This window comes from Protopterus annectens, chromosome 6.part0, assembly GCF_019279795.1.
Source record: "Protopterus annectens isolate FY-2018-M chromosome 6.part0, PAN1.0, whole genome shotgun sequence".
Taxonomy (NCBI): Eukaryota; Metazoa; Chordata; order Ceratodontiformes; family Protopteridae; genus Protopterus; species Protopterus annectens.
In genome coordinates, this window is record NC_056737.1 from 1110595255 (window position 1) to 1110614213 (window position 18959).

An 18959-nucleotide genomic window follows, 5' to 3' on the forward strand; every position below is an offset into this window, starting at 1 on the left:
AGCTCGAGAGTCACTTTTACCAGCTCGAGGCAGCCCCATATCCCAGGATGCAAGGCGGGAAATACCCAGATCTCGTTTGCCGCTTCGCTGATGAGGTCCTCCTTTTACCAGCTCTTGGTAAGTGAAGTTTATTCTTATATTAGCGCCCCATCCAAGTTATACTCTCTCTTCTTTTAGTGTTTTTAGTACTTTGTAGTCTTTTTAAATAGTTTTAGACTATTTAACCCCCAGTTGTTACTGTTCCTTAGTAGTTCCCTAGTCGGGCCCTTTTACCTCTCCCAAACCTTTCTGTCAGGGTGTGTTTGTGTGAGTGTGTTTTTTTGTCACTTTAACTTAATTTTTGAGTCTTGGACTGTGTGTGTCGGGTGTGTGTTTGTAGCACCATGTCCAAGGAATCGAGGGTCTCAGGCTTCAAGAAGTGTGACAAGTGCTGTCAGAAAATGTCTCTGACAGACGGTCACACTTCTTGTGTTTATTACCTGGGACCTCTCCACCTGCAGGACTCCTGTGCTATCTGTCACTCTCTTTCAGCCAGAGAGTCCTGCAGGAAAGGAGAAATAAGCTCATTCTTAGGGGCTTACTTAAACCGGAGGGCTCCACGTCCAAGTCTGCTTTGGGTCAGCCCTCCAAGACCTCCAAGGCCCAGGCTTCTGCTTCAAAGCCTCAGGCCCTGGCTCCGACTCCTTTGGAGTCGAGATCAGCTCTGGCTGGAGCCGATCTTATCTTGACTAAATCTTTGGCACCGATGGCTATCGGTGCCGAGACTTTGGCCGCTACATTGGTGTCTGCTCCGACCGGCTCCGACCACCATGTATCGAAGACTTCTGTATCGGCGCTGGCTGGTTCTGATACCACTATATCCTTGACTGCGTCGGCTCCGGCTGGAGCCGACACATCTTTGGCCAGGCTCGGAGCCAATAAGTTGTCGGCTCCGTCTGGAACCGAGGGTTCTTCGGCTCCGATGGCTTCTTCGAGGAAGAGGTCTAGGTCTCTCTCTTTGGAGCCTATACTTTCGGCTCCAACCTCTCCTCTTCTTTCGGAACGGAGCCATCGGAGCCGATCATCTAGGTCTTCCAGGCTCTCAGACCATGATCTGGAGAGAGTGGTAAGCAGATTATTAAAATCACAGGCACTAGCCCAGATGCTTCATAGTCCGTCTCAACAGACGACTACTAGTCCACACCCTCTTCTAATTCCTCCTTCAACTCTTCTCCAGAGTTCGGAGCTGGAGTCTATTGGAATGGTCACTGCTACGGCTGTGGAGCAGATACCACCCTTTCCTGCTCATTCAGCTCCTACTCTTATCTCCTCCTCGAGACCTTCCTTGGAGGGATCCGGTGGTCGGGCTTCCCTGGTCTGCTCCGAGGGGGCGAGTGGCATCGGACCTTTGTCCAACCCTGCTCTCCCTCTCGGAGCTTCGTCCTTGGTGAGCTCGGCTCCGACATCTGCCTCGGAGCCTTCCCTTTCGGTGGAACCCGGAGCCCCCGTTTCTTCGGAGCGGGGTCTTTCGGATCTCCCTGGGAGGGGAGCCTTCGAGGTGATGAGGAGTGTGCTGGCCCCCGGGCTCAGTCAGCAGTCTGTTCCTCTAGCTCCTCCCTCTATGGTGCCTGTAGATGTCTCTTCCCACTCTCTTGCTCCCGGACCGAGAGATCCACCGCCTCAGGTTTCCCTACTGGGAAGAACTCCCTCTTCCGAGGATTCTCCTGATCCGTCAGGACATCCTCCACGTAAGAGGACCTGTAAGAGGAAGCATCTAGACTCCCCTGAGTCTACTACCTCAGACACCGACTTAGATGAGTCGGAGGGATCCCCAAGATCCCCCTCTGAGGATGTCTCTTTCTCAGACATCCTAGAGCTCCTTAAACAGAGGGGTAACTGGCCCCCCGTTAATCCCTCCGAGGATGAGTCTGTATACCTGGAGGCCTTTGGATCTCGACCCTCCACCTCCTGGGTGTCTCCGCCTTTCGACCCTCTCATGGAAGTGATAGCTCGGAAGGCGTGGGCATCTCCTGATTCCGTGGAGCCAGTTCCCAGGAGGCCTTCTAAATTTATTACAGCCCCTGTAGAGAAACAATTTCTCACAAAAGGTGTTCCGGTTGATGCCATGGTGGTGGCTGCTGCCACCAAAAAGGAACTTGCAGATCCTTCCGTACCGGTCCATCTTCCTAACAAGGAGTCTAGGACCATGGACAGGTATGGCAAGTGGATGTTTTCTTCAGCGACCTTTGCCATGCGTTCGCTGAACTATTTATGTCACTTCACCAGACTTCAAAGGGACATCCTTAAAGAATTAGGTGAAGTTGTACAGGATCCTTCAGCTGTAGGGGCTCAGGAAAAGATCGCTTCTCAGCTAGGAATCCTTAATTCCATAACCAACTCCTCCATGCGGCTGATATCTTATGCAGCAGATGGAGCGAGTAGAGACGCAGGGACAGGGGTGGCTCTTAGGCGTCAATCCTGGATGCGGCTCTGTAATTTTGCTGACCCCTTTAAGGCGTCCTTCGCAAACTCTCCCTTTGATGGGTCAACTTTGTTTGGCCCTCAAGTGAAGGATACGTTGACCAGGTGTGAGCAAGACGGCAAGACTCTCTCTGCCTTAGGAGTCCGTTTCTCCACCCCTTCTAGGCCTTATCCTAAGGGAAAGAAGGGGGGAAAGATGTGGTTCCGAAAATCTCAGGGAGTCACGCCGGACACACGTGGTCAGTTTACCCCCAGAGGCAGAGGGGGTAATAACAATAGACGTCGCCCTAGAGGCAGAGGGGGTCCACAGAACCAGGGTAGCAGAGAGCCTCTCTCTGACAAGCCCTTCCAGCATCCCTGAGGTGTTGCCCGACTGTCCACCCTTGGAGGCAGTCGGGGGAAGATTGTCACTGTACCCAAAAGCCTGGTTTTCCCTCTCTCAAGACAAATGGGTGCAGTCGATCATATCCGAGGGTTACAAGATTCCTTTCGAGGAAAGCCCCTTCCCTCAAAAAGGTTCCCTTCCAGACGTTCCACCCGGTCTAAGGGAAATTGCAAAGTTAGAAGTCTCAAAGCTTCTACAAAAGAGAGCCATTCAGCCAGTACAATCAGATCATTCAGAATCCAGAATCTACTCAAGGTTCTTTTTGGTTCCCAAAAAAACGGGAGACTGGAGACCAATATTAGACCTCAGCAGACTCAACAAGTTTGTCAAAAAAACAAGATTTCGGATGGTCACGCTTCAATCGATTTTGCCCTTTCTGGGCAAAGACAACTGGATGTGCTCTATAGACCTTCAGGATGCGTACCTTCACATAAAAATCCACAGACGCTCCAGAAGGTTTCGCCGCTTTCAGCTGGGGACCAGTCATTTTCAATTCAGAGCCCTGCCCTTTGGTCTCACTACAGCCCCCAGAGTGTTCACCAAATGCATGGCAGTGGTCATGGCTCACCTTAGACGTCAAGGATTCCAGGTGTTTCCGTACCTCGACGACTGGCTCCTCTCAGCCTCCACCAGGCATCAACTTCTCCAAGCAAGAGATTACACCCTACATCTATGCAGTCAGTTAGGAATTTCGGTCAACTACGAAAAGTCCTCCTTATTGCCCTGCCAATCTATTACTTTTATAGGCGCAAATTTAGACACTGTTCGGATGTCAGCAAACCTAACAGACCAGAGAATCCTAGACATTCAGAACCATGTGCGGATCATTCTTGCCAGCAAACTAGTACAAGCCAGGCTGGTCCTGAAAGTATTGGGCCTCATGGCAGCTGCCATCACTCTTCTTCCTTTGGCCCGTTTTTACATGCGTCTCCTGCAGTGGATGTTGTTCACCCAATGGTCATTCCAGCAGCTTCCCATGCGCCACCAAATTCTGGTGACTCAGACTTGCAAGAGCCATCTGTCTTGGTGGATTTCCTCTCCCCAAGTCCATCAGGGCAGACCCTTTGTTTCCCCTATTCCAGTAGCCACAGTCACCACGGACACCTCCCTGATCAGGTGGGGGGGCCATTATCAGGGCAGGATGGTTCACGGGACGTGGCAACCATTCGAATACCACCTGCACATAAATATTCTAGAGATGAGAGCAGTGCTTTTAACGTTGCAAGCCCTCAATGACTTTCTTCCACTAAGAACGATTGCAGTTCACACGGACAACATGTCCGTAGTATGGTACATCAACAAACAGGGCGGAACCAAGTCCTATCCCTTGTGTTGAGAAGCTCTCAGACTTTGGCAATGGGCTATCTCCTCTCATCGGTTTCTGGTAGCAACGCACATCCCTGGGAAAACCAACATATTAGCGGACAAATTGAGCAGAGCAATTCTCCTGCCTCACGAGTGGTCTCTCAAACATTCTATAGTGGAGGAGTTTTTTCAGAAGTGGGGCCGCCCATGTTGCAATCTTTTTGCTACTCCCCAAAACAGCAAATCCCCAAACTTCTTCTCTCTCTTCCCACTTCCGGTCCATCCCCCCAGAGACGCTCTTACCCAAGATTGGCCCCAGGGACTTCTTTATGCCTTTCCATTGATACCACAGGTAATCCAGAAAGCTACCGTTTTGAGACCCAAAATGATTCTCATTGCCCCTTATTGGCCTCGACAAATTTGGTTTCCGTTCCTTCATCGTCATCTGTTGGCGCTGCCATGGCATCTGGACCCAGTGCCAGATCTTCTGATTCACCAGTCGGGTCAGTGGCATCGCTCCATTCCTTCTCTCAACCTCAGTTTGGTTGCTCCACTTCCATCCTTAGCCAGGCTTCCTATGATCTCTAACCCTGTTAGAGATATCATAGTAGCTTCTCTTAAATCCTCTACCAGGAGGATTTACACTAGTAAGTGGAAACGTTTCTCCCTTTGGGCGAAATCGAGGAACATAGATCCCTTTACTGCCCCTGTTCATACTGTTTTGGATTTGCTAGCGGAGATTTTTCACTCAGGTTCCTCATCTTCCACAGTCAAAGTTCAGTTGGCAGCAATTTCGAATTTTCATGTAGGAGTTGCAGACTATAATATTATGTCCCATAGGCTTTGTAAAGCCTTTCTGAAAGGAATTTTTCTCCTGAAGCCTCCTGTCAGGAGCCCTCCACCACAGTGGGACCTAAATCTGGTGCTGACATCCTTAATTCTTCCTCCCTTTGAGCCAGCTGCTTCATGTTCACTGAAGTTTCTTTCATGGAAGACACTCTTCCTGGTTGCTATTACCTCTGCTAGGAGAGTGTCAGAACTTCATGCCCTCTCTGTTCGTCCCCCCTATCTTGTCTTCCACAAGGACAGAGTTTCCTTGAGAACTAACCCATCCTTTTGCCTAAAGTTGCTTCAAAACAAACTTGAACCAATCCATTGATCTTCCTGTATTTTTCCTAATTATTCAAACAGGTCAGAACAAAATTGCATTTCTTGGATGTTCATCGTCAACTCAGATATTATTTGGACAGAACGAAACAATTCAGAAAGTCTGATCAACTCTTTCTTTCTTATGTTGAAAATAAAAAAGGTCTTCCTGTTTCCAAAGTGACCCTTTCTAGATGGTTATCTTCCATTATTTCCCACATTTATCAACTTAGGGGAAAACAATTGTGCTCTAAACCAAAAGCACATTCCACTAGGAGCCTAGCTGCTTCTACAGCCTTTCAAGCTAGGCTACCCTTAGATACTATTTACATAGCAGCCACTTGGGCCACTCCTCATACCTTTGTTTCTCATTACAAATTGGATTTGGCCTCCAGGGATAGAGCTAGCTTTGGTTCCACGGTTCTCAAGAGTCTGTTCCATTGAGCCACCCAGGATAGAGGTGCTAGGGACGCGGTCCCATCAAGCAAGAATGAAGGTGAGATTGACAACTTAACATTTAGAAGTTATGTACCTACCATAACGTTCCATGTTAGTTGTCTTCTCTCGCCTTCTTTCTTGCGACCCTCCCTCCTGTCCCCCTTGCCTGGACAGACCTTGATCTCCCTTGTTTCTGGAAGATCTCTTCCTTGGGCACCAGTTAGTGCTACTATTTGATTCTGGTTCCCCTTTATAGCCCTTTAGGCTAGTTGCTCTTCTTTCCTTAGTGGAAAGTTTTATATGCTAGGCAGATTTCCCTCTAGGTACCAAACGAGATCTGGTATTTCCCGCCTTGCATCCTGGGATATGGGGCTGCTCGAGCTGGTAAAAGTGACTCTCGAGCTTAGCAAGTGCCGAGTCGGAGCCGAGGATCGGCTCCGAACCCATCAAGCAAGAAAGAAGGCGAGAGAAGACAAATAACATGGAGCGTTATGGCAGGTACATAACTTCTAATTCACGCCACTTTAACAGTTCCTACCATTGCAATAACTGTGTCAGAGGCTGTATCCAAGCAAAAATTAAAGATGTTGGTAGAATGAAGGCTATGTTTTGTGCATTTGGAAATATTCTGTCTGTGTTGTATGTTTATATAGGTGGTTTAAGAGGTCTTAAATATTTTTTTTTTTTTTTTTTTTTTTCAGGTGTAGATCTGGAGACTTCATTGTTGAGTTTTGAGAAGCTGGATCGAGCTTCCCCTGACTTGTGGCCTGAGCAACGTAAGTGTCCATCAGAATTTTCTGTATTGCATTTGCAAACCAATAGTAGTGAGAACTGTAAGGGACAGAGTTCTTATTCCTAGTACAAGTAAATGGTCATCAGTTTAGAGACTGAACATTGCAGAAAGGGTAATGTGTGTGTGTGTGTTGTGTGTGTGTGCCCCAACTCTCACCCCTTTGCATGACTTGTGTAGATGTGCTACATGCACAGCTTGTGAAAGCAGTGTGCACTGGTACTATGGTCTGTAACATTCTTGTTGCTACGTGGTTGGTGGCAGGAGGAGGGACTAGAGTGCAGTGAGAGTTATTGTACAGTCTGTAGGGTTTTCTTTTTCTTTTCCTTTTTTTAGTGTTGCTTTGTCTTTAAAGTGATAGATAAGCAAAGTAAGCTGAAGCTACTTTACTTGCAGTAGGTGGTCTAATCAGATCATTATAATATGGCAAATAAAGTACTATATTTTGTTTATCTTTTTTAACTGGGAAGTTGAGGGCATAATCCATTTCTGCAGTCACCTGGTTAAAAAGCTTCACAAAAGACATAAAAGTAAATAACAGGTTGAGATGAATTTAATAGTAAAAGCAACAGTTTGTAAAATAACATTAAACACGATACACAAAGAATAACTAAGAAAATATTGTGGCATAGTAAATGTTTGAATGTACAGTAAGGATAGTAACAGTGCACGTCATGAAGGCACATTGTGGGTAACCAGGAAACAAGATCAAATGAGAAGGAAAGGCATAATCTTGGGTAAATCTGTAACTTAACTAGAGGCAGAGTGCTCACTTAAACTATGTGTGATCCCTAGACAACATCCACAGCATTACTTAGAGCAGAGTTGAGAGAAAAAAGACATTTTAAAGGTCATTTCAGCGAGGTATGAAGCAGGGGAGCTGGAAAACTTTCCCAGGGTTTGGAACTAAAATACATTTATTTCCCAATTATCCACTTGATGTAGTTCAGATTTGCAGAGGAGGTAGACTCTATCCTGGCATTCAATGGGCATAAGAAAGAAAACTAATCCCAAGCAGGGCACCAGCCTGTCCTAGGGCGCAAGCACACTTACTGGAGGTTTGAGGAGAACCAGTCAATCTACAGCTTACTTTCAGGATGTGAGAAGAAACTGGAGCACCCAGAGAAAATCCTTCCAGACACAGAAGGGAAGTGCAGCCTCCAAAAAGAAGGCTTCGCACCTAAGAACTGAACTGGAGGATAGTTGAGTACATGCATTTTCCAAATTTTTTTTAAATGTCTTTTGCCCCAGTGCCTGTGAGTGACATCTGTTGTCCAACTAAGCTCCTGTTGTTTTTTTTTTTTCAACCAAATTTCCTGTTTTTCCCCTCAAATTATTCTTCCCTGCCCAGTAAGCCAGCCCACCTTCCATCTGAGGGCTGTACTTACGGGTTATATGCTTACACCCAGTGGAGGCATGTACCGAACGTTAGGAGTCCTACCATCATCCATGTGGTCTAGAGATTTTTTTGTTGGTTTATGTCCCTCTCCTACATGCCTAGCACTAGCATTGACTGGCTGAGCATAGGGAAACTATGGTGTGCTTCACCCTTGAGCTGTAAGGGGCTTGCATTGACCATCTGTCACATCTCTCAAGCCTGATGTCCAGCTTCCATGAGTACTAACCTCCACCAGCACTCAGCTGGAGAAAGATGTCGGCACAATCTCTCCCATCAGGATAAGAATAACCCAACCTCCCTGCCAACTCCATCAAATACCCAAGTCGCTAATCAGACTCTGATCACTTGGGTCATAGTCAGGTCAGTATCCCTTTATACTACCAGAGTGGCTAAGACCCTGTTACTAAAGCTGTAGTGTGAGTCTGGTGAAAACTACCAATTCCCCCTAGGATGAGGATGGACACAGCCATCCTCACCGTCTGTAGCATCAAGTGTCAGGACTGCTAGTTGAACTCTGGTCACCTGAACTGTAGTCAGGGCCTCATGCCTGTATGACACTGGTGCAGGCATACCAAATCAGTTTTTTTTTAAAGCTAGAGTTACTACTGATATTGAAAAGGTTGTAAATGTCAGTTGAATGATTGGTGTGTATCACCTAATTAAGGTGGAAATTGCTGAACATTTATTATAGTTGGACAGGTTGGAATGGTTTAACCTTAGTGGAAGCACCAAAGGGAGGTGCAGGCAATGCACGGACCTTAAAGGGACAGTCCCAGGGATTTTTTGTTTTGATTTTTGCTTTTGTTTACATTTTCAGTCTCCCTTTCTGAGTATGTCACAGCTTTGGATGTGGGGATTGGGGGAGGGGATGTCTACAGGAAGTTTTAAAGGTGTTCAGGAGTGACTCATGATATCGGACTGCAGCCCCCAGTTGTGAACCACCATGATACAGTCCTACAAATCCTCCATACAAAGTGAATCCGGACTGCTGCCTTACCAGTCCGGATTCAGGAAAAAGGAAGCAGACTGCTGATTTCCCAGAAGTCTATGCGGTGCTAACTGCATAGACTGGAAGGGGATTGGACTGCAAGTCAGCAGTCTTGGAATGTTCCCAGGAAAGAGCCGAGAAACTGGAAACCGGAAGTGTGCATTCCGGCATGAATGCAGGATTACCGTTATTGATTATTTGATTGCAGGAGAAAGCTGAAGCTGTGGGTTTACTGTTACAGGATGAAGGAGAAAGCTATGGATTGCAGGTACGGGAGACTCGAGATGAAGAAGGTTTGTGTGTGTGTGTCTATCTGTGTGTGTGTCTATCTGTGTGTGTGTCTATCTGTGTGTGTGTCTATCTGTGTGTGTGTGTGTGTGTGTGTGTGTGTGTGTGTGTGTGTGCGCGCACGCTCGCTTGCCCCAGTTGGTTTATACTTGTGGCTAGAGAGATTGCTGGTGGTGGTTAGAAAATACCTCCGGCTTGAACCCTGTACCTTGGTTGCAGATAACAAGAGCCTGAATTCCCTACCCACCACCGTTTGTGAAAGTTTTGCAGATTTTTGCCTTATATTTTGTTCTGTTCCTCATAAAATCTGTGGTTTCTGAGTTTTTAATTTTTTAAATAGTTGATGATGCAGTGGTAGCATTGTTGCATCACAGCTAGAGGTTCTCTGGTTTGATTCTTGGCTGGGGTGCCTTCTGTGTGGAGTCTGCATGTCCTCCCTATGTTTGTGTGGGTTTGCTCTGGTGTCCTCCTATGTTACAAAGACATGTGTCTGTAGTGTTTCATTCTGGGCCTCTGCTGAAAATTGGCTTTTATTCCAAGTCTGACGTTTCTAGTTAACAAATGTTAAATAAAACTGACAGGCATTTGAATTTCAGACTTCATATTCTTCAGAAAGTACATAGTAACACAAAACCCTTTATTCTAACAATTTTCTAAGTTTATAAGATGAATATTTGAAATGTGTCCCTATTTTTGGGACTGTATTCCCCCGTTATTGGCTGTCCAGGTTTTTTTGTGCAAAGGTTGAGAGCTATGGTGAGAACTGAATTCACTGAATATGTTTGAGGGCTGTATTCCCCCATTACTGGCTTCGTCCAGGTGTTTTGTGCTAAGAGGTTGACAGCTATGGTGAGAACTGAATTCACTAAATTGTAGCCATTTAAGTTTCAGTCTTCTTCTCTTTCACAAAACAGCTGATTTGGCATAGTAGTATGTTGCTCTGACTGTTTTGCACAAGGTCCAAGATTTGTCAGTGAAATGCATGGTGGTAATGCAGCATTTTATTCTAGCAACTTTCCAAGGTTATACAAGCTATGTTTAAAATGTGTCCCTGGTTTTGGGGCTTTTGTCCCTCCCCAATACATTTTGGCTTTTTCCAGATTTCTTGTGCTGCAAATTTGAGAGGTACAGCTGTGTGTCAAGTAGATTTTACAAGGAGAGGTGCAGGGGAAGAGAAGTTTAGTGCTGCTTATGCTGAGACTGCTTGCATTGTTAACAGCACATCAGGTAGTGTACTTGCTTTTGATGCAGAAGGTTGTGGGTTCTACTCCCACAGTATGTAGATGCATTGCTGATATTGTACTGTGTTGTAAACTGGGTGGATGCTGCCGTCTTCAGAATGTCCTGTTTGGTGAAGATATCTAGTAACTATGAACCCATTGTTATTTGCCATCCATTCCCTATTGCAATATTACTAGCTTATAATTTTTTAATGTAATATAGGCAATTTATTCTTCAAGGGCAACAGGCACTTTATTTGTAGATGAAACAATGAAATGTAAACTTGTTTGCTAGCAGCAACCTCTTCATTAGTTACAGATCTTTTTAATGTGGAATTATTTAGATGATTTTTACTTCTGAAGGGATTATGCATATTTACTGATACTAGTGGATTGTAGAGGTTTGAGTAGACTTTTATGATGGAAATGTTCTCAATTGGGCATTATTGTCATTATTGGTGCATCCATTTTGTTTCATTGTTTCTGGAAAAATGTTCAAAACAATACATTTAAAACGCACTCTGACAACTGTACAGTATTATACAAGGAATATAATGTAATGCAATCAGGAAGGTGCATCACAGAACACACAAATGTTTTGTGTACAATGGGCCTATCATTTAAAAATAGCCCAAAGTTACTCTTTATCTGCCACTATCCCAGTGTATTTTCTTTGAATGTGGGTTTCAATGCTGTTTCCATGAATGTGAGTTTCAAGGGCAGAGAAGTTTTAATGCTAAGTCTGTTTCCATTGTGAGACTGCATTGCTTTGTTTAGCAGATGTCTTAGTGTTTGTGCTGTAAAATGCAAAATAAAATTTTCAAATGAAGTCCAAATTATTGTAGAAGTAAAGCAGTATGCACATTAGTGTTTATGGTAAATGGGGTGAAATAGCCAAGTAATGATTCATTGGAATGGCTGCAGGGGGGGAGGCTCCATTCGACCATGTGAGGTGGAAGGGCGGCAAACTCAAAGGCAGCCATCTGAACTATACCTCTCAACTGTGCAGATTTTCACAGAATGAATAGATTTTTACTTATTTTTGGTGAGTTCCTCATAAAATGTGTGTTTTTTTGGCAAATCATTTAAGAATTAAGTCACTAAATAATGACAGACACTGAGTTTCAGACTTTATAACCTTCAGAAAAATGCATGCTAAAGCAAGACCTGTTATTCTGTCAACTGTCTCAGTTTATACAAGAGCATTTTTTAATACTGTTTATATGTTCCCCCAATATATTTTGGCCTTGTCCAGATTTCCTGCATTAACAGGTTGAGAGGTATGTGCAAATTGCTTTAAAGAATTAGGCATATCCAAACTTCTCAACTGTCCCCAATTTTGGCTCAAATGTTGCTCTTCCCCTGATAATCCATCCTCAAAATGGCAATTTTGGAAGAAAACATGGAGGGTTTACAATTAATAAATAACTGTAATAATCAGAGTTGTAGATTACTTTTATTTCAGAAATGCATGTAGATTCTTTTATTTTGTCAGCTGCTCAAGTTAGCAGTACTAATATTAAAAAAGTTTCCCTTCTTTGAAAGGTTCCCAGGTGTATTGTGTGGCTATTTTATATTTTTGCATCACATTTTTGGTCCGTTTTTCATAAAATTGTGGGGTTTTTTTGGCAAATTAGTGGCAAATCATTAAAGACTGAAGTTAGAAAACAATGACAGACATTTGAGTTTCAGATTCCATACCCTTCAGAAAATTCATACTAATGCAAGACCTACTATGCTATTATCTTTCTAAGTTTATAAGAGCAGTATTTAAAGATTGTCCGTATTATTTGGGCCTTTGTCCCACTTCTATGTATAGCTTTGTCCAGATTTCTTGCTCTGAGGTTGAGAGGTATGACAAATGTGTCAGGGCCGTCACAGTCAGCCAGAGACATTTCAAATTGTGGCATACTTGTTGCACCCCACTCCCCAATGTAGTGACTCTGGATGTGTCCAAGAGGGGCAAGGAACAGATATGCAGTGTAAATGTGCAGAGTGCCCCCCCATACAAGGTAGACACAAGTACTACAGTGGCTTTTCATCTGTCCTTGATTTTGCAGAATATTCTAGTTTCTGTCATATTTTTATACTTTTGATTTATGCTTACTATTATTCAGAAAGTGCCTGTTGCTCTGTGTTTAAGTAACAATGCTTTAATGACCATCAGGTAAGCTTGTCTAAGATTGTAAGATGCAAGTAAGCTTTAATAAGCATACTGTTAAAGAATTGCCAACATTGAAAGCCTTTCTGTTGTTGCCATGCAGAGAATACTTACATAACTAGATAACATATAAGCCTTGGGTATTGAAATGCATATGACAGTATTTGTAATAAATAAAGGACATGATTACATTATTTTAAGAAGCTCATTAAACTTGTTGGAGACTTGCAGTCATCTTTACAGTCTTTACCTGTAAAATGAACAGAATGCCAATCAATCATGTGTGGTCCATAACGTGCAGTAATCCTTTAAGCAATGTATCTTGAGCTTGTTTCCTGTTTGCTTTTCATTTTTTACTTTGATCATGTTTTCCCCATGAAACAAGTAGATAGTTGTTGTCAGACAGCAGGTCTTTTTTGGATAAGAAACATTTTTACAAGTGGGAGTATCACAGAGATTGCTACTTTCAGCATTTTACTTGGCACTTTAATAAAGCTGAATATAAATTATAATTAGAACTGCAGTGCAAGGAGAAGTGGTTTGAGTTGAGTGCTGCTTGTTTTTCTTGTACTTGATTTTGACTGGCATTCCATTAATGTATTTAAAAAGTAATTTATTTTTTCATGCCTCACAGCCTTTTTGTTTCCATCTAGATATTAAGTAAGCTGTCATGCAGCCAGTGCATTGAAATGTTTTTTTTCTTCTACACTTCATTTTGTCCTGATGGGACTCTCATAATGAAGGTTTGGCACCCAGGGCAGCCTATTTAAAGTTACAGTTTTTGTTGTTTTGAGCATAGCTCCTCCCCTTTCTAGTTGGCTGCACCCCTTCCCATTGAACCCACCCATTCAGCTGTCTCCTGCAGCCCCCCCCCCTTTGATTTGAAGTCACCAGCTGCCACTGAAGGCGTTAACCAGATTCCATCTCAAATTGCAGTTGTACTCACAACATTTCTCATTGTGTCATTCTTTATTTTCGCCTATGCTTTTTATTCTCAAAGAAAAGTAGCCTTACAGGAATTTTATGACCTGACATGCTACTACCTTGCAGGAAAGCATAGGAAAAATGTAGGGCTAAAACACTAGTAAACAAGCGCTTTCTGTTCACTTCATATTTTATTTTGTGCCGATTTCAGAAGTGCAGTGCTTTTATGACATTGACATGACTGACCCTCACTCTGCAGAAAAAAATCAAAGTGATGAAAGTTTCAAGCAATAGAAGAAACAGTCTTCTCTTTCTTTTTTTCATGTTTTATTGTAGCCAAGTGTAATGGGCTTCTGACCTGTGAGGTAGCTCTGTAAAAAAACAGCAAGCATGTGTGTGCTGCAAGGTACAGACATTAGTAGAGACAGTATTCTGATGTTCTTCGTATTTCACTCATCACATTTGGGTTATCTGCCTGCAGGTAGCCCTCAGCCGGCCTGAATACCAGAGTCTTGGATTCCTGCCCCGGATGCTGTCTCTTCTTCCATGACATCAGGTCGTCAGGGATATAAAACATGCAGCCAACGCCATTGCATCAGTCTTTCTTGCCTTGCCCGAAGAAGAAGCAGTTCACAAGTGCCAGTCGGCCGACTCCTGAAATTTTCGTTTTCGAGTTTCAGAACCGAAGTCTTCAAAAAAGCTAAGTACCCCATTGGGTATTCTTTTTCTTGCTCTTAACCAATGTCAGTAAAAGTTAACAATTGTATTACCTGTGGAAAGCAAATACCTCATAAAGATTTTCATTCGTACTGCATTCCTCGCTTAGGCCCAGACCACGACGTTCCTCGCTGTCGGTTTTGTGCCTTATTCAACCACCAAACTATTCGTCATCGGGCTATATTTGCAGCAAATTATTTTGGTACTCTAACTATCCAGAAACGGCTTCGGTAAGCCATCCGACTACTGATTTCGTGAAAAAATGTAAGGATAAAGACAGAGACAGACAGCATAGGTCCAAAACTGCCGACGATGCTTCCGTTAAGATAGTCGCCAGTCTGCCGGTACTCAGTGAGGCGCTTTTGCAGCCCCTGATACCCGCTACTTCAGATTCGCAGGCCTCTACTGAGACCCATTCGGAGTCCGGTATGCCACAAGATGCTTCTTCGACTATGGAACCTGCGGATGTCTCTACCTTGGATGGGTCTGGAGCCGCTGTGCAGGCACAAGCTTCTGAAGGAGTATTCGGGCCTACAGACTTGCATGTTAAACCAACGCCATCTTCTTCATTCAGGCTTAAAACTCGCAGCACGCCTAGAAAACCGAAATCCAAACCGCATGGTCAGGCCCATATGCCTAAAAAACAAATACTTAGAATGGCTGAAGACCTTATTACCTTAATTAGGTGAAGCCAGCCTTCCCCCTCTAAGAGACCTAGAACTGATTTTCTTTCTGATTCTTCTGATCAGGATTCTGATATTTCTGTTTCTTCTGATTACCAGGACTTGCCCTTATCTACCTATGAGGATTCTGATGCAGAGGATTCCATTCCCTCTGCTTCCCCTCCAGAATATTTTTCTGTTGGTGAAACCTTGCATACTCTTAGGGAGCATTTCCACTGGGAAAGCCAGGATTACTCTGACTCCAAAAAGAGGCTTAGGGAATTCTTACTCCTTCTTCAACACAGACCTTTAGCTATCCCTCCTGTTCTGGACATTGTAAATGATGCTTTCCTGGAATCGAGCTTTTTCTCCAGACACCTTACCTCCAGCTCCCAGTAAACTTGACAGGTATTACAGGGTACCTGAATTTCACAAGTTCCTCTTCAAGAATCCTACTGCGAATCCAGAGACCATTTCACAAGGACAAAAGGGCATTAAGGCTACTGCCGCCAGAAATCCTACCCCTTCTGATAGAGATTCTAGAGCCTTAGACAGATGGGGTAAGAAGGTATACAAGTCTGCTACTTTGGCCATTAGGGCTTTAAATTGCCAGTTTCATATGTTAAAGTATCAGCAGCATATTATGGGACTACTTAAACAGAAAATTATGTTGATTCCTGACTGTGCTGAACACAAAGAATTACAGCATTTAATGCATTCTGCAGAACAAGTTGGTAAACCTAATTTGCAATGTGGTTTCGACTCTTTAGAAGCATCTTGCGGGGCTGCTGTCACTGGGGCTGTACTTAGAAGGCATGCTTGGCTTAAGGAGCAAAACTTGCCAGGTCATGTTAAAGCTAAATTGCTGGATGCTCCCTTAAACCAGGACCGCCTGTTTGGCAACAAAGCAGAAGCCCTAAAAAGATGGAGGAAAAGGCTAAATCTATGCAAACTGTTAAATAATTCCTGCAAATACAGCCTCCCAGAGATTTAGTAGGCATTGGCCTTCAAAGAATTGGTCCTTTCCAGTCTCTTCCAGGCCCTCTCAGTTCAAACCCAGGAACAGCAGACCACCTAGGTTACAGTCTCAGGCTACACACAGGCCTAAGCAGTAGGGGGCTCCCACTTCCAAAGCAGAGAGTAGTAAGGCACCCCCATATGGAAAAATGGCACAATGACTTAACCTTAACTCTTCCAAGCCCTGTTCAACTGCCTGCTCCCTTGGGAGGAAAGCTTTCCCTGCATGCAAAAAACTGGGAACTCATTACCCAAGACAAATGGGTTTTGAATATAGTTTCCCAAGGATACAGATTCTACTTCCACACCCTACCAACCTCAAATGGTTGGCCGGACCTACCCCCAAATCAGTGAGCAGAGGCCCAACAGCAGGTTCTCTCTCTCTGAGTATCAGGGCTATTCAACCTGTCCCAGCAGAAGAAAGGGGACAAGGTTTTATTTCAAGACGTTTCCTGGTACCCAGAAAAGACAGCTCCTGGCGTCCTACCCTGGACCTCTCTGTTCTAAACACCTTTTTGGTAATTCCAAAATTCAAAATGCTAACACTTCAACAGCTGCTTCCTATGTTAGACCTAAAGGAATTTAACCTGCACATTCCAATAAGGGAATCTTGCAGGAAATACCTACACTTCAGGGCAGGCTCCATGCACTATCAGTTCTCTGCACTTTCCTTTGGCTTATCTATTGCCCCCAGGGTATTCACAAAGTGTCTAGTTCCAGCTATTGCATTTTGCAGGCAGAGAAATATTCAGATATACCCATACTTGGATGATTGTCTGATTCAGGCAGAAACCCAGGACTTGCTTTTAAAACATCTGACATTCATACATAATATTCTAACCTCACTGGGGTACACCATAAATGAAAAGAAATCTCACCTAGTACCCTGCCAACAGATTGTATTCCTGGGAGCAAGCCTGAACACAACTTCCCAGATGGCTTTACTCACTTCAGAGAAACAAGTTTATTTGACAACCTATTTCAAACTACTGGCCCCAAAGATCCAGCTACCTGCAAGGAAAATTTTGCAAGCCCTGGGGTTCATGGCATCTTGCATTCTAATAATTCCATATGCAAGACTGCATATGAGGAAACTACAATGGTATCTAAAAAGCCTATGGTGTCAACATTCCCAGGACCTGGAATCAATGATTTCCATCATTCCTTGTATAAGGACAGAGTTCCTTTGGTGGGCAGAGGCCTGCCACCACAACATTGGGCTCCCATTCACTCTACCCTCTGCTGCCTAAACCCTAACAGACGCATCAGACTATGCATGGGGGGTTCACTCGGCAGGGAAGTGCATTCAGGGCAAATGGAACCCGAGTCAGATGCACCTGCATATCCCCTGCATATCTGCATATACCCTGACAGCCTTCAAAGACCACATTGTTCCAGGACATTTATTGGTAAAGACAAGACAACACCACAGTTATGTGGTACATAAAGAAGCAGGGGAAACCCACTTGTACCCTCTCTGCAGACTAGCCATGGCTCTGTGGAACACAACCTTGAGCTGCCAAGTGCACCTACAGGCTCACTTCCTGCCACGCAAGCTAAATTCCCTGGCAGACGACCTAAGCAGAAATCTCATGGACCCGCATGAATGGAAACTGGAACCAAAAATATTCAACCTCTTGAGGAACAAATGGGGGAGTCCAGAGATAGACCTGTTTACCTCCCCTCAGAACTACCAATTGGACAAATTCTGCACAAGGACTTCCCACAGTCAAGCTTGGAATGTGGATGCCTTGTCCTTTACTTGGGAAAGCCTCTTGGTTTATGCCTTTCCCCTCTGCCTCTCCTCTCGAAGGTTCTGCTAAAGATCTAACAGGACAAGCCAAGGACAATACTGATTGTACCAGACTGGCCACAGCAACACTGGTACCCCCTCTTCCACAGTTTGACACTGCTGAAACCATGGCACCTGCCTCAGATTCCTTCCCTGCTGTCCCAGCAGGCGGGCCAGATTCTGCACCCTCAGCTTCAAACCCAGAACCTTGCAGCCTGGCTAATTTCTTGAGCTCTCCAATAGCATCCCTCACTAAGCAGGTGCTAGATGTGATTCTGGAGGCAGGGAGGCCTAGTACTAGAAAATCCAATGCTGAAAAGTGGAAAAGATACTGTTCCTGGAGCCAGACTCGGGGGATGGGCACAACGGGTTTCACTACCCAAGAAAATTATTTTCCTGTGCTCCTGTCAAGCAGAACCACAGAAGTGATCCCCGGGGTGAATTTCTTATTACCCATCCAATCATCAAGATTTTTCTTGAGTGCTAATGAGGAGCTCTGTTTGACATAGATAGGTAGTCAGTTCCAGGGTATGGGAAGTCTCTGGGACAGGAATCTATCCTTCCAGCATGTTCTGTTTATTGTGGTGACAAGGTTTAGGTCCCTAGGGCATGTAGCTCTGAGGGATTGGGATTTCTTTAAGTGGAGCATGTCCAACAACTCTGGGTTTGGCATAGCTTTGTATGTTAGACCTAGATCACCTCTGAGTAGACGATATGCGACGGAGTAAAGCTGGAGTTTTTTGAGTCGGTCTGTGTAAGGCATCTGTTTGAGGCCGGTAATCCTCTTTGTGAGGTATTTTTGCGGCCTTTCCAATAGTTGTAGATGTCTTGTGAGGTGCATACCAAAAGGGGCGTTGTACTCTGTAATGGGACTAATGAGTGATGAGTAGAGGGGAACAATGACCTCTTTTTTTCTGCATGAGAAACCTTTTGTGATGAGGTGTGCCACGTCAAAGGATTTCCTGACCACTGTGGCGATGTGATTATCAAAGGTGAGACTACTGTCCACTTGTGTCCCAAGGTCTCTTATCACACTTTTGGTGTTAAGTAGACTATCGCCTATGTGGTAGTTCATGGGTACAGAGTTTTTACCAAAGGGGGTGACAGTGCACTTTTTGACATTGACACCAGGCATCTGTCTCAGTGAGACCCTTTTGTAGGATGTCCACATCGTTAGGAGTTTCGATTATGGCTCCTAGTTTGCAGTCCTCTGCAAATTTAGTTAGCCAAAGACCTTCTGTGTTAGCCTGTTCTTAAGAGAAGTAGA

General features: G+C 44.4%; 1 protein-coding gene across 2 annotated transcripts in view; it reads left to right on the plus strand.

The window, feature by feature from the left end:
* LIN52 (lin-52 DREAM MuvB core complex component) overlaps positions 1 to 18959 on the plus strand; it is an 890573-nt gene that overhangs the window by 51407 nt on the left and 820207 nt on the right. For both annotated transcript variants that reach the window (XM_044074726.1, XM_044074725.1), the window contains exon 2: positions 6436 to 6510. In XM_044074726.1, the coding sequence (XP_043930661.1) occupies positions 6436 to 6510 (75 nt within the window). The remainder of the gene's footprint in view (positions 1 to 6435; positions 6511 to 18959) is intronic.